Source organism: Archocentrus centrarchus, chromosome 17 (assembly GCF_007364275.1).
Source record: "Archocentrus centrarchus isolate MPI-CPG fArcCen1 chromosome 17, fArcCen1, whole genome shotgun sequence".
Classification (NCBI taxonomy): Eukaryota; Metazoa; Chordata; class Actinopteri; order Cichliformes; family Cichlidae; genus Archocentrus; species Archocentrus centrarchus.
This window is the reverse complement of record NC_044362.1, coordinates 19,456,557-19,470,489: the sequence shown is the minus strand read 5'-3', so window position 1 is coordinate 19,470,489 and position 13,933 is coordinate 19,456,557. Positions and strand designations below refer to the sequence as shown.

General features: G+C 41.3%; 1 protein-coding gene across 1 annotated transcript in view; it reads left to right on the top strand.

The window, feature by feature from the left end:
• The window catches only part of LOC115795402 (voltage-dependent R-type calcium channel subunit alpha-1E-like), a 64,675-nt gene extending 51,123 nt beyond the window's left edge, over positions 1 to 13,552 (top strand). Inside the window, exons 31-50 of the mRNA XM_030751293.1 lie at positions 1,961 to 2,098; positions 2,217 to 2,418; positions 2,501 to 2,665; positions 4,485 to 4,595; positions 4,688 to 4,768; positions 4,996 to 5,115; positions 5,232 to 5,297; positions 6,071 to 6,162; positions 6,302 to 6,476; positions 6,593 to 6,720; positions 6,984 to 7,080; positions 7,392 to 7,497; positions 7,642 to 7,749; positions 7,835 to 7,935; positions 8,562 to 8,665; positions 8,751 to 8,847; positions 10,396 to 10,500; positions 10,927 to 11,062; positions 11,260 to 11,414; positions 12,551 to 13,552. Of these exons, the coding sequence (XP_030607153.1) occupies positions 1,961 to 2,098; positions 2,217 to 2,418; positions 2,501 to 2,665; positions 4,485 to 4,595; positions 4,688 to 4,768; positions 4,996 to 5,115; positions 5,232 to 5,297; positions 6,071 to 6,162; positions 6,302 to 6,476; positions 6,593 to 6,720; positions 6,984 to 7,080; positions 7,392 to 7,497; positions 7,642 to 7,749; positions 7,835 to 7,935; positions 8,562 to 8,665; positions 8,751 to 8,847; positions 10,396 to 10,500; positions 10,927 to 11,062; positions 11,260 to 11,414; positions 12,551 to 13,075 (2,812 nt within the window). The 3' untranslated portion in view covers positions 13,076 to 13,552. The remainder of the gene's footprint in view (positions 1 to 1,960; positions 2,099 to 2,216; positions 2,419 to 2,500; positions 2,666 to 4,484; positions 4,596 to 4,687; positions 4,769 to 4,995; positions 5,116 to 5,231; positions 5,298 to 6,070; positions 6,163 to 6,301; positions 6,477 to 6,592; positions 6,721 to 6,983; positions 7,081 to 7,391; positions 7,498 to 7,641; positions 7,750 to 7,834; positions 7,936 to 8,561; positions 8,666 to 8,750; positions 8,848 to 10,395; positions 10,501 to 10,926; positions 11,063 to 11,259; positions 11,415 to 12,550) is intronic.
• Positions 13,553 to 13,933: the final 381 nt, after the last annotated feature.

The window sequence follows — 13,933 nt, the reverse complement described above, 5'->3', positions numbered from 1 at the left end:
ACATAAAATGTAAATGTGGGGAGTCCAACTCTTGGATAAAAGGTTTAAAGCAGCATGTTTCAGAAATATGCTTATTCACGTTAGATGACAAGACCTACAGCCATATGAAGAAGACGTTTTCACAGAACTCGGTGCAGTCCTGTGAAAAACTAAGTACGCCCACACTGCAGCCACACTGGTTAGCAGCCAGGTGCTGCTAACCAAATGAACATGATTAACTGATAATGAGCAAGTGTGAGCACCTCTATAAAAGCAGAAGTTTTGGCAGTTTGCTGGTTCAGAGCATTCAGGTGTGTGTTAATACAGGAGTGGACGTCCCAGCAAATTCACAAAGTCAGACCATGCAATGTTCAGAGAAACTGCAAAAGACCCAAAACCTGCATCTCACTCTACAGGTCTCAGTTAGCATGTTAAATGGTAAAGTTCATGATGGTACAATTCAGAAACGATTATGTGAGGCTTCTCTCTAAAAGGAACGTGGTAGCCCTGTTTAGTTTTGCTAAGGTGTATCTGAGCAAACGTCTGGAACAATGTCCTTCGGACAGATGAAACTAAAGTGGAGATATTTGGCTGTAATGCACAGCATTATGGTGAAAACCAAACAGCACAAACACCTCATACCAACTGTCAAGCACGGCAGTGGAGGGGTGATGATTTGGACTTCTTTTGCAGCCTCAGGACCTGGGCACCTTGCAGTCACTGAGCCGACCGTGAACTCTTCTGTATACCAAAGTATTCCAGAGTCAAATGTGAAATCATCTGTCTGACAGATAAAGCTTGGCCAAAATTGGGTCTTGGAGCAGGATAATGATCCCAAATTCCACACCAAATCTGCAACAGAATGTCTGAAAGAGAAATTAATCAAAGTGTTACAGTGGCCCAGTCCAAATACAGACATCAACCCGACTGAAATGCTGTGGTAGGACCTTAAGAGAGCTGTGCATAAATGAATACCTGCAAACATCAATGAACTGAAGCAATAATATAAAGAAAATTCCTCCCTAATGATGTGAAAGACTGATAAAGTCATACAGAAAATGATTACTTCAAGTTGTTGGTGCTAAAGGTGGTTTTATATCCTATTGAATGATGGGGGGAACTTATTTGTTCAGATGACTGTATATCATTTTAATATTAAACTATAGCCAGAAACTACTTAATCTTCTCATAAAACAGTTATAGGTTGCAGTGTCACGAGGAGGATGACTTCAGTGATTCAAACTATGGTGGTATTTGTACTGTATTCTTCTCTGGCTCAGGCTCACCTCACCTGACTGATGTTCTGTAGGCTGTCCTTGAGGTTCTGGTTAGTTTTTATCACTCACTCACTGAGAACCTCATGGACGTTGCACATCCCATTTTAGTTTCTGATTTTTCCAGTTACGATGTTTTCTAACACTCTTCTGAAGAAGCTGTTTGTAGTTTTAAGTCATCATTTCTGTGCCGTCTTAACCAGGTGGAAGATGTTATGACCAAGACAAGTTCTGTGTAACATCTTATACTGTATATATTGTTTTTTGGGTTTTTTTTTAATCTGTGCAGCTATTCAGCTTCAGGGAAAAAATAAACTTAAAACAATTGAACTCTTCTTTTTAACTACCCAACAAAAAGGAGACTCACATGGTAGAAAGAAAATAATACCCATAACAGAGTTTAAAAAATAGAACCAAAACTTTTCTGACAGTAGTGTCCATCAGAAAAATACACAAAACTTCTATATAAAAATCTTCCAAATTGAAAACACTGAAGCAGAAAATTACAAAAAGGCCCCAAATGTGCAGCTCTGCAGGCTTTTATATAACCTCAGACAGTCTGTCATTGTCTGCATATCCCAGTGAATAGCACTAGAGTCACATTTTCTTGTAACAAAAGCTTTAATACTTCTCTGTTTGATAAAACCACTGGTCTAATCAGTGAATTAAGTGAAATGATGACCCCCGGGCTCTTCTATTCCCCACAGAGGCTACTACATTGACTACAGCAGAGACAAAAAGGAGGTGAAGAGGAGAGAGTGGAAGAGACACGAGTTTCACTACGACAACGTCTGCTGGGCTCTGCTCACACTTTTTACTGTCTCAACTGGAGAGGGGTGGCCTCAGTACGTCTCCTTGCGTGTTTATAGGCTTTAAGCTCAGTTTTCTCAGCACAAAATTGCTTTTTTTTTTTATGACTTACATGTGCTATAAATGACAGGGAATATGAATTTTCTCATCTAGGGTCCTCCAGCACTCCACTGATGTTACAGAGGAGAACATGGGACCGAGTCGTGGGAACCGGATGGAGATGTCTGTTTTCTATGTGGTCTATTTTGTGGTCTTCCCGTTCTTCTTCGTCAACATCTTTGTCGCTCTGATCATCATCACTTTCCAAGAACAGGGTGACAAGATGATTCAGGAGTGCAGTCTGGAAAAGAATGAGGTATGGAGCTGTGACATTACTTCACACAAATTCATTTAATTAGGGATCATCTTCAGCATATTGTTTGTTTTCTCTCCATCAGAGGGCTTGCATTGACTTTGCCATCAGCGCCAAGCCGATGACCCGCTACATGCCCCAGAACAGACAGACCTTCCAGTACAGACTGTGGCACTTTGTGGCGTCGCCCTCATTTGAGTACACAGTGCTCGTCATGATCGCCCTCAACACTGTTGTTCTCATGATGAAGGTAAATGGTTCATTCAGTAAATGTGGAACGTATCCACCTGCAGGTTATTATACTTTTCCCAATCATAAATCATTTTAGATTGATTTGCCAAAGCCGAGGGAGCCCACTGGTTTAATTTCAAGCCAGATTTTTAAAAAAATAACCTTGCACAGACTTTAACCTCAACTGTAAATTCTATGTAGCATCAATCAGATGCTATCTATGCAATACTACCAGCTCTGACCCATGAGCTATGGACTCCAAAAGACTTCTGAAGGTTCCTGTGTGAGAGGTGGATCAGAATATTTTTCTGGGAGATGCCACAGATGCTCAAGCAGACTGAGATCCATAAGCCAAGTCAGCACTCTTTGTCACATTCCTTAAAAAGAAGCGTGACTCCTTCATGTTCCAGCTTCATGTTCCGCACTATAGCCCTTTTTCAGTGAAGGATCAGCATGTGCACTTACTATCATAGCCCTGCAGTAGCTCTTCTGTGACCACCACTTCCCTGGTACATCAGTGAACCTTGGGCTCCCAAAAAATTGTCCCTGGTTCACCGGTAGACCTTTTTTGTTTACCTCACTGAGTACAAACTGCTTCATCGCAGGAACAGATGAGGCTTGGTATTTCAAAGCTGCTCTGATCCTGTTGTCTTGCTATTGCAGTCTTGACCATGTTGCTTGTATACTTTAGCCTGCCTGTTTTGCATTTTTCAAGAGCTGACTATTATCCAGCTCTTGTAACAAGATAATGTTATTTACATCACCTGTCTATGTTTTTAGTGTTGTGGCTGATTGGTTGTACATCATCTGTAAGTTTGAAGTTATGTAGTTCAAAGCAGGGACTGTTTTGTTGGAAGAAAACCAGCCACAGCTGAGATTTGATGCCTGGGTGCTGGTACATGTGAGCAAAAAACCTTAGACATAAGGAAAGATTTACATTGTACGGTGTCCAGTAAATTTACACTTTATAAGATCAGAAACAGGTATTATACATCTGTTAAAATAATGGAAATGGAAGCAGATACTCACATTGATCTAACAGGTTTGTCTCAGCATTTTGGAAAGGTTAATCATCTATCATTAGGGAAAAGTGTGTATTGTGACTGATGAGTGGTTGCTGGAGGTTGCTGGCTGTCTCTAGTTTGAAATTGGTTGCAAAGAGGTATACGGTGCTGTGCTGAAAATCTCCTTCCAATTGCTTTGGTCCCTAGCAGTTTACATGGCACATGCCGTCTTCTCTGCAAACACTCGCAAACTTCTCACCAAGCAGCGGTAAAACTGTGAAATGTATGACAAAAACCGGAAACAAAGTAAAAGTTAAAGCTGCATATTTTGAAATGCATTGACACATCTTTTACTTTTAAGGTTGCATTTTTTTCAAGTTTCACTAAAGCTTGGAGAGCAGTCTGCAGACAAACTACCAGTGACCCCGTGAATCTGCTAGCAACCAAAAAAAATTGCAAGGACGTTTTTCACATATGCTGTTTATACATGAGCTTTGTTTTGACACTTGGCTTGTCTCGAGAGAAGTTTTCCAGCCACCGAATCACAAAGATAATGTACGTAATTGTCAATATGTGTGTAAATACATTGCCTTCGGGTTTGATAATAATTAACCCAATAATCTACAAAAAAATATGGATTATCAGTCTGTTTCAAGTCTTTGTGCACTGTCCTGAAATGAAACTTGAAGACACAGCTGCAAATCCATCATTATGACCTTTAAAATTACGCTTGTCGTGCTTACTAAAATGCCGCTGATAATTTACTAATTATGGTATTAATTGATTGATTAAATGTCAGATTGATCTTTTGGCCTGTTTTCTTTGTTCTTTCAGTACCACTCAGCCCCAGCAGCTTATGACACAGTCCTAAAACACTTAAACACGGCCTTCACTGTCCTCTTCTCCTTGGAGTGTATACTGAAGATCATGGCTTTTGGTCTTGTGGTGAGCAGAAAATAAGACGTTGGATCATATCTGGCTGTACTCAAAGGAAATGTGTGTGATGAAATTAATGGAAACATTTCCTTTTCTTGCAGAACTACTTTCGAGATACTTGGAATATTTTTGATTTTATTACTGTCCTTGGCAGCATCACAGAGATAATTGTGGATTTACAGGTAAGACCCTGCCAAGACACCATTCGTTTTCACAGTGTTCTGACCCTAAAATAAAAAGACAAGAGCATACTTTCTTTCCAAGCTTCCTGGTGTGCTACCCTCCTTCCAGACACTACTTAAGTCATGTTGTGATGAAATTCGCCATCTGTGTTTTACATCCTGTCTCTCCCTTCTGTCTGCCTCTCTCTCTCTCTCTGTCACTGTCTCTCCAACCACGTCTGTCCCAGTCGGTTAACACCATCAACATGAGTTTCCTGAAGCTTTTCCGAACTGCCAGGTTGATCAAGCTGCTGAGGCAGGGTTATACCATTCGTATTCTGCTGTGGACCTTCGTACAATCCTTTAAGGTTTTACTTTAATTTTTTTTCTTATTATTTTAAAGATGTTGGTAATATGTTGTGAGATAATATAACAAATCGTAAGATGTTTTGATCAACTGTATTTCCTGTTTCTTCTCCACCAGGCTCTCCCTTATGTCTGTCTTCTTATTGCCATGCTTTTCTTCATATACGCCATAATTGGAATGCAGGTATGCTTTCACTAATTAAACTACTTCACAAATACCAGAATACAAACTCGCGGCTCTCAGTTAAGGTCTGTTTGTTATTATTTGTCACTCCATGTTATTCCTTAACCTCTTATCCGAGAGCAGGCTTTGTCAAGCTTTTCAAAGCCCAAACAACATCAACAAAAATCAGATTCATTCAGCTTAGTTTCTCTACATATTTTCTCCCTGGAAATCCATTCCCTACCCGCAGTGGCTTTATGCGCCATCAGCGGGGCCTAAGCTTGAAAACATCATGGCCATGGTCATGGTCAATATCGAATAATCAAAAAGTGTGCACATCATGTTTGGGATATTTATTGAAAGTTGTGTACTTAAATGTGTGTGGACTGTTATTTGTATGAGCTTATTTGGTCTTGACTATGTCTGTCTATGAGTTAATGTTAACCAATTGTTATACTAGTACATGCCCATGCTTCAGTTTTGTTTGGCTAAAAATGATAAGGGAACACGATAACATCATAATATCATAATATAATAGATAATATGATATGGACATGGAAACAATCCCACAGAGATTTTGTGTATTATAGTATGATTTCCTGATGTATGTGGCACTGTTGTTAAAGTTAGCTGCTTTGTTTTTGAATTACTTTTATTTGGCTTAACCTCTGAGGATTGTTTTAGTCTGTTAAGTGGATACTTTTGGACCCTGGAAGATTAGCAGCTGCTATGGAAGAAGCTACCAGCTGTCCAGTAAAAAATATGAATTAACTGAAACCAGCTGTTTTCTGCAGGTGTTTGGAAACATCAAGCTGAATGACGAGAGTCACATCAACCAGCACAACAATTTTAAAACATTTTTCAGTGCGCTTATGCTTCTGTTCAGGTGAGCTTTATAAAACGTGTCCAAAGACTACATATAAGCAGTGCTGTCGTTCTGATTCAAGCTCCTTTGGTGTTAGGTTTCTGTGAATGTGTTCTCAGTCTGATGTCAGCCAGCTATTTGTTTGTGTTAACACCACCAGGAGTGCTACAGGGGAGTCCTGGCAGGAGATCATGCTGTCCTGTCTGTCAGGGCAGGAGTGTGAACCAGACCCCTCCATCGCCCCCCTCACAATGTCTCCAGACCACGAGGGCGGCTGTGGGACCGACTTTGCTTACTGCTACTTTGTCTCCTTCATCTTCTTCAGCTCATTCTTGGTCAGAACTGACAAAAAACATGTCTGATCTGCACTCTGCTGTTCCTTTATTCTGTTTCATGTCGTTATTTTTAATTAAAACCTTTTTTTTTTTTTTTTTTTTTTTTTTTTTTTTAGATGCTGAACCTGTTTGTGGCTGTGATCATGGATAACTTTGAGTACCTGACGCGAGATTCATCAATTCTGGGTCCCCATCACCTGGATGAGTTTGTTCGAATCTGGGGGGAATATGATCGACTGGCTTGGTGAGACTTGTTTATTCATCAGTTTGCGGTTTAAAGCAGACCCGATCAACATTTAGGTACTGTCTTTATCCAGCAGGGGGCAGTCAAAGAGCATAAATGTGAACGCTTTAATCTTTCAGCATAAGGCGCAGACATGTTTGGCACAAGCTGCTTTTCATCAAGTCCACAGTGACATTTAGTTTCATCATTCTTCTGCTTTTGGAAGAAAAAACTGCTCTGTTTGCATCTTCTATCTGCTTCTGATTCTTGCTTTTACCTTGAAGCGGCCGCATCCACTACACGGCCATGTATGAGATGTTAACACACATGTCACCACCCCTGGGCCTGGGTAAAAAATGCCCTGCTAAGATCGCCTATAAGGTATGAAAACATTATCACTGTTTTTTTTTTTTTTTTGAAACACAGAAAGGCCAGATCAAATGAAAAGTGAGATATATATAAAATAAATATTAAAAAATAAAATAAATAAATATAATATACATTATATATTTGTTTCAGTTATTCAGAAAATGTAGAGAAAACAAATAATTGGTCTTTGTGAATTTAATGAAGTAAATGGCTATGTGTATAAGTGTGTTTCTGTGTGTGTGTGACTTAAAAGGTTGCTGGAGGTATTTGTTTACCATCTAACATAGACACCTTCCCTCATTCTTCTTCTTTGTCTCTGGCAGAGGTTGGTGTTGATGAACATGCCCGTGGATGAAGACATGACTGTCCACTTCACCTCAACTCTGATGTCACTCATCCGCACAGCTTTGGACATCAAAATAGCTCGGGGTCAGGATTATGATTATTTTACTTATCATTTATCTGTTTTTGTTTGTTTTTTGTTTTGATGAGCAGTTAATGTCTTCAGATTTCATATTTTGTTCCATCAACGGTCCAGGCACTCAAATGGCTAAAGGTGAATGTTTGTCTCAGGTGGTGAGGACCGTGTCGCTCTGGATGCTGAACTGCAGAAGGAGATCAGTATTATTTGGCCTTATCTGCCCCAGAAGACTTTGGACCTACTGGTACCTATCAACAAAGGTCTGGCTCTAACTATGAACGTGATACTCACTGTAATGCTGAAAGATGAGCAGTGACAGCTAATGTAGTGTTCCTGCTTTCACAGATACTGACATGACAGTGGGGAAGATCTACGCTTCGATGATGATAATGGATTACTTCAAACAGAACAAAGCCAAGAAGCTCAGGCAGCAGCTGGAGGCACAGGTCCGCTCAGCACGTCACTATGAACTCTATGACACTTTCTTTTTTTCTAACTTTTGTGTAACTTTACTTTTTTTGCACCCAGTTTATTTAGGAGGAAGTATAGGCTATGTCACGTCATCTTTAAAGGGGACCTGTTGTGCTCATTTCCATCTCCATATTGCTTTTAGTTTAAGTTGCTTTTGTTATCTACAGTTCATAAAAAATAATCCGTGACCATACTGAAGCTATCCCATCTCACTGACATCCTACAGAGCCAAGAATGAAGTGTTCAGAGCGGCTCCAGTTTCTGAGCTTTTCTCTTATAGGGAGAACCTGCTCGTATGCTGACCTTAATATCTGAAACCTTTGCCGTGGTAAATATGAGGGTCCACCTTATTGTAACAGTTTATATATGACAGAAAATAAGGAAATGCATAATAGGTCCCCTTTAAAGATGTGAATAAAAAAGTGAGCACAAAACAGAGAAAGAAATATGAGAATTAGGTTTCCTCCCAACTGGCTGTGTTTTCAAAGCACCCTCTGTCACCAAACAGGATTATGCAGGCATTTAATTAATTAATTTTAAATGTAACTTGAACATAAAAACGAAGCTGTATTTGATCTTTTCTTTATTTGTCTCATTTCAGAAGAGTAGCTTGATGTTCAAGCGTCTGGACGCTTCTGCCCTCCCCGAGGACATTCTGTCTAACCAGCCACTGCCAATGATGCAGCACAGTGCTGGTTCAGCCCTGTGAGTCTGCAAATGTTTGCAAAAGTCTGTGCTTATGTGTGACTGTGCTTGCATTTGCTTACTGTTTTTCTCCATCTTGACACAGGACCAGAGGAGGCTTCGTGGCTTTGAGCCCCATTTCACCTCAGGAGCTGTTTTTGCAGCCCATGAGCTCTGACAATGATGCCAGTCAACAGAATCTGGTAAGCCAAAGGACCAATATGATCATAAAACATTATCCCCATGGCAGGCTTTTTTACGGTGCTTCAGATCTTTTAATTTATGACTCATTTTTGCAACTTGAAAGCAGAGCTATCCCGCTGTCAAGATTTTATGAGTAAATTTTACTGTAGCCTCAGTGTGCTGCTTAGCTTTAATATGCCAGAGCAAATATGTAAAATCACTCTCACTTTTAACCCCAGAGGTGTCATTAAAAAGTTCAGTGACTCAAGCCATAAAAATCAAAAACCCTGCCTGATTTAAATTTGAACTCCCTCTCAATGTCATGTCCTTGTGCACCTCTGGACCACTTCCAGCACAGCTGCTTTTTTAAAAAAATCCTTCCCTGAAAGTCTTGTTTCACTCCTGTTGGACTTTAAACTTGCCGAGAGGGCAAACATCAACTGAACCGGGATTCCAGCTAAGACCCGAGCGGCCTGCAGCTTTCAGTGGAAGAGTTCACAGGTCAGAAGTACAAACCAGAAACGTGTTGGGGGGTTTTGTTTGTTTTTGTTTTGTTTTTCCCAACATTCACCAAGGTTTGCACCATGAATTCATCCTCCAGTGAATGAATTCAGTTTCAGACTGGCACCACCTTGGAGGAGAGATCAGCTAAATTTAAATAAAGGTCTGGGATTTTTATTTTTACTGGCAGCTTCGCAGCTTGACTCTGATGGCACCATGTACTGTTCTCCAACACAAGATAGCTTGAAAATGGAGCTTTTTTTTATTGTGCACTCCTATTTTGTGACCTCTTCAAGATCCAGACCAACAGGTTGGGAGTCACTGTCTTACAACAAAGATTTTCACATTAAAGTGGTTAATAAAGCAATTTTTTTTATGTTTAGGCATTGACACCACAAAAATTGTATAAATATGTTATGACTGATGCCGTTTTCTCAGTGCCTTGCAGAGCACCGCATCACTGCTCTCTGTGCTCCTGTGTTTTATTCCTATGGAGGTTGGAGTCAGAGAGAAGACAGACTGTCAAACTGTAGATGTTTGCTGTGTCTCTGCTGTCTGGTTTTACTGGTCTCTACTGCTTGTCAGTTGAATGATATCAAGTTGATCTGGAATACCCACCTGTTAGTGTGCAGAGGAATGCGTTTGGCCCTTAGACAGGTGTTGTCTGGCTCTGTTTGTGTAGCTATTAAGACCTAAACATGCATGACTGAATGCACACTTCCAAGGCTGAATAAGTCCATCTTTTGATGTAAGCTGATATCTTTGTTGTCTATTCTTCTTCTTCTTCTTCACCCCTTGTTCCTCTTTTACAACCACACTCTGTTTCTGCTCCTCCTTGAAATCAGTTTTCCTGTTGCAAATTCTCAGTTCGTCTGTTTTTGGCTGGAATGGCTTTTGACTGGATGGCGATGGAGATGGCTATGATAGAGGATACTTTTGCCAGTGATGAAATGGCTTGTCTGCCCTCCTCTCAGACATCCATAAGCAGAGGCAATCCTGGCAGGGATGAGCCTGATTGGTGCTCTGTATTTCCTTGCGCTTCCTCTCTTGTTTCTGTACACACCTAGGTGGGCGAGTGCAGTAGGGGGATTGAAGCCCCACTGGAGCTTCCACTAGGGAGGGGCTTGTGTGTGCGGGCCTCTTCCATGCCTCGTCTGGCTGTAGAGTTGCAGGTACACACATCTTCCATGACACGGCTTCTGGGCTCGATCTCGAGGACGTCAGTGGCTGCATGGGCTCTTATGCCAAAGTCCGTCATTCCTTATGTGCACGTGATGCTGTGACGCTGAAATGAGTAGTTTTGTTTTGACATTTGTTACTTTGGGAGCCTGAATAAGGTCCAATGAGTTGCTAGAACGGGGTGTGATCCTTGAATGCTGATGCCTCATCTTGTTATGGCCATGTCTTTCAACCCCAGAGTAAAGGAAAGAGTACACTAAACCTTAGGTTGCACTGCACTTTTGCACTGGCTAAAGCATGAAAAAATCATTTTTATTGTTTGGGTTAAATAAACTGACTGTAACTCAAGTATGCTTACTATTTTCCTTGTGCATGTGCCCTGGTCTTGCATGTCTGTTGTGTGTGTTTTCACATTCAAGCAGGCAGAGGTTGCTAGTGGCTCCATGAAGCGATCAGTCTCCACAGTTGCAGATCAACGTGTGAACGGACTTTGGCAAGAGGAGAAAAGTCCTGAGCGAGTCTATCGACCTCGTCACAAAAGCTATAAGGCTGCTGGTTAGTCCTCACCTACTGTTAGCACAGGACACTGTGTACATAGATGATGAAGAGCTGAATTTAATTTAAGGGTAAAGTACAGGCTAACATTTTTGTAGTGTATATATATATATATATATATATGACATATATGCATCTATCTTTCTTTCCTTTTTCTTTTTTGTTTTTATTACTTCCGGTTCCTGAACACCCTCAAGTTTCTCGTTCTGAGCGTGGCGACAGGGAGCGCGGTCGTTCCAAGGAACACTGCCACCTCCTGTCTCCAGACACATCTCGCTGTAATTCAGAGGAAAGAAGCTTGCAGCCCTCACGATCCTCCAGTGTAGAGCGAGCAGATCCCCAAGATAAACAGGTCAGACACATACACTCACCAGCCACTTCATTAGGTATACCTATTAACGTGGTTGTTAATGCAAAGATCATGCATGTATCAGAATGGTTATTTTGAACGTGGCATGTTTGTTGGTGCCAGACGGACTGGTATGAGTATTTCAGAAACTGCTGATCTGCTGGGATTTTCCCACACAACCATCTCTAGAGTATAAAGAGAATGGTCTGAAAAAGAGAAAATATCCAGTGAGTGTGTGAAAATGACTTGCTGATGTGAGAGGAGAATGACCGGACTGCTTTGGGCTGATAGGAAAGCAACAGTAACTCAAATAACCACTCATTACAATCAAGGTATGCAGAGCATCTCTAAATGTACATGTTGAACCATGAAGCAGATGGGCTACAGCAGCAGAGGACCACACGGGGTGCCACTCCTGCCAGCTAAGAACAGGAAACTGAGGCTACAATTTGCACAGCATCACCAAAATCGCCAATCATCTATTGTCCATTCACCAAAATTGCACAATAGAAGATTGGAAAATGATCCCTGGTCTGACTTTAAGATGGCAGGGTCAGAATTTGGTGTAAATAACATGAAAGCATGGATCCATCCTGCCTTGTATCAGCAGATCAAGCTGGTGGTGGTTTAATGGTGGGAGGGATATTTTGTTGATTTGGCTCCAGCCCCCCCCCCCCCCCCCCCCCCCCCAAAAGGGAAATAAAGTTTAAACTGTAACAGAATGCAATGGACTATTTGAAAAAGTAACTAAGTAACAGATGACTTAAACACATTACTTTACTCACTACATCAGAAAAGCAATCTGAGTACTCTCACAAATTACATTAAATCTAACTTGCCAAATTAAATGACCAATTCAGATACCCGTTCAGTGGGGTAGACCATCATGTGCAACGAAGAGCAGAGAGGTCTGGAGGTTTAATCCCAACCAAACACTCCAAGTGCTGATAAGAAGAGAAGAACCTGATTATATTCAGCAGACTGTTACATGGTTATGTTTCCACCCTTTATGTAGATCAAAAGAGCAGATCATTCAAAATGGCTAAAGCCAGAAAAAGGGAAAAACATAATCAGTCCTATTTAGGATTTTGTTGTTGGTGATTGTTGATCTTTTTTTTTTCCTTTATTTTCATCTTCAGGGCAACAGCTCAGACAGTCCAGTGCCATCCACATCAGAGTCCAGCACGCCTAGTGGCCGACGACCTCTATCGCAAACCCCGACCCGCTCTCGCCCTCACATCTCATACTCCCCCCTCGTGTGTCGCACCCAAGCCTCTATTGGTGAAGATGAGGATGAACCGGGCAGCCCGGAGACCATGAGGCGGGGCAAGCCCACATGGAATATCCAAGAGGGGGTCCCAGGAGAGAGGCAAAGCGAGGCTGGCCGTCATGCATCCCCACCTCGACGCTACCCCTCTGAGCCTTTCCTGGCTTTACAAGAGGACGACCACAGCCCAGACCCCTCTGGTCCCATGGAAACGTTGACCTTCGAGGCGGCTGTGGCCTGTAGCCTGGGACGCTCAAACACCATCAGCACGGCCCGTCCACGCTCGCGGACTGGCTGGCAGGTCCCCAACGGACACTTTCGGAAGCGTCTGGCACAGACAACATCAGTTGCTAGTTGTGACCCTCTAAGCGACACAGAGGAGGATGACAGGTGCTAGGGACGGTAGGCACAACATGAAGGGAGGAATCCCAGAGAGGTGTTACGGGACACTGTATGACCACATCCAGAGCGAAGGTTAATGACCGTTTGCATCAGTGCTGCAAGGCCACGAGCACCTCTGGATGTTTGGTAAATCCCAAAATGATGACGAACAATACTTCCTGAAACTGTAGTTGCCAATTCACACAGAACACTGACAATAAATAAGGTCTATTTCCTGACTTGTACTTGATGATAGAGAGTAATAATGTCACAGAAAAACAAATGGATGGGTCAGATTATGTCATTTGTGTCAATAGGTATTTTCATTTCTGGAGATGTTGCTCAATGATTCAGTGTTGCTCTAAACAGTATTTATCTGTGGGGTGTGTGAATATGTAACTACATTTTCTTATGAATCTATTGTTTTGTAAATACATTGTGATCATCACACCATTGCCATTTATTTTAGACCAGATCAACACAACAAGCCATCATGAAGAGGCGATCTGATACTTTACCAGACAATGTGGGTACTAATAAGAAACACTTAATGATGCTGGATTTTTTTACAGTATGAATGAATGTGCAGAGGGAAAACTGCCTGATTTTCCCTCGTCATTTTTCTTTTTGGTATTGAACATAATAAGTTGTGAGAAATGAATACAGTTATAGTATAACATAGAAAACAATGCTTATTTGTTATTTCACCATGCATTATTGTAAAACCATGCCTCCACCAAACCTCAGACATTTACAGTCTTTTAATTATCCTTTGGGACAGTATTTTATTTTTATTTTTACCAGTTTAAAAAAAAACCCTTTAAATGAGAATATTCCCAACAATAATATTGAACGTTTGATTTTGACTGCAGGG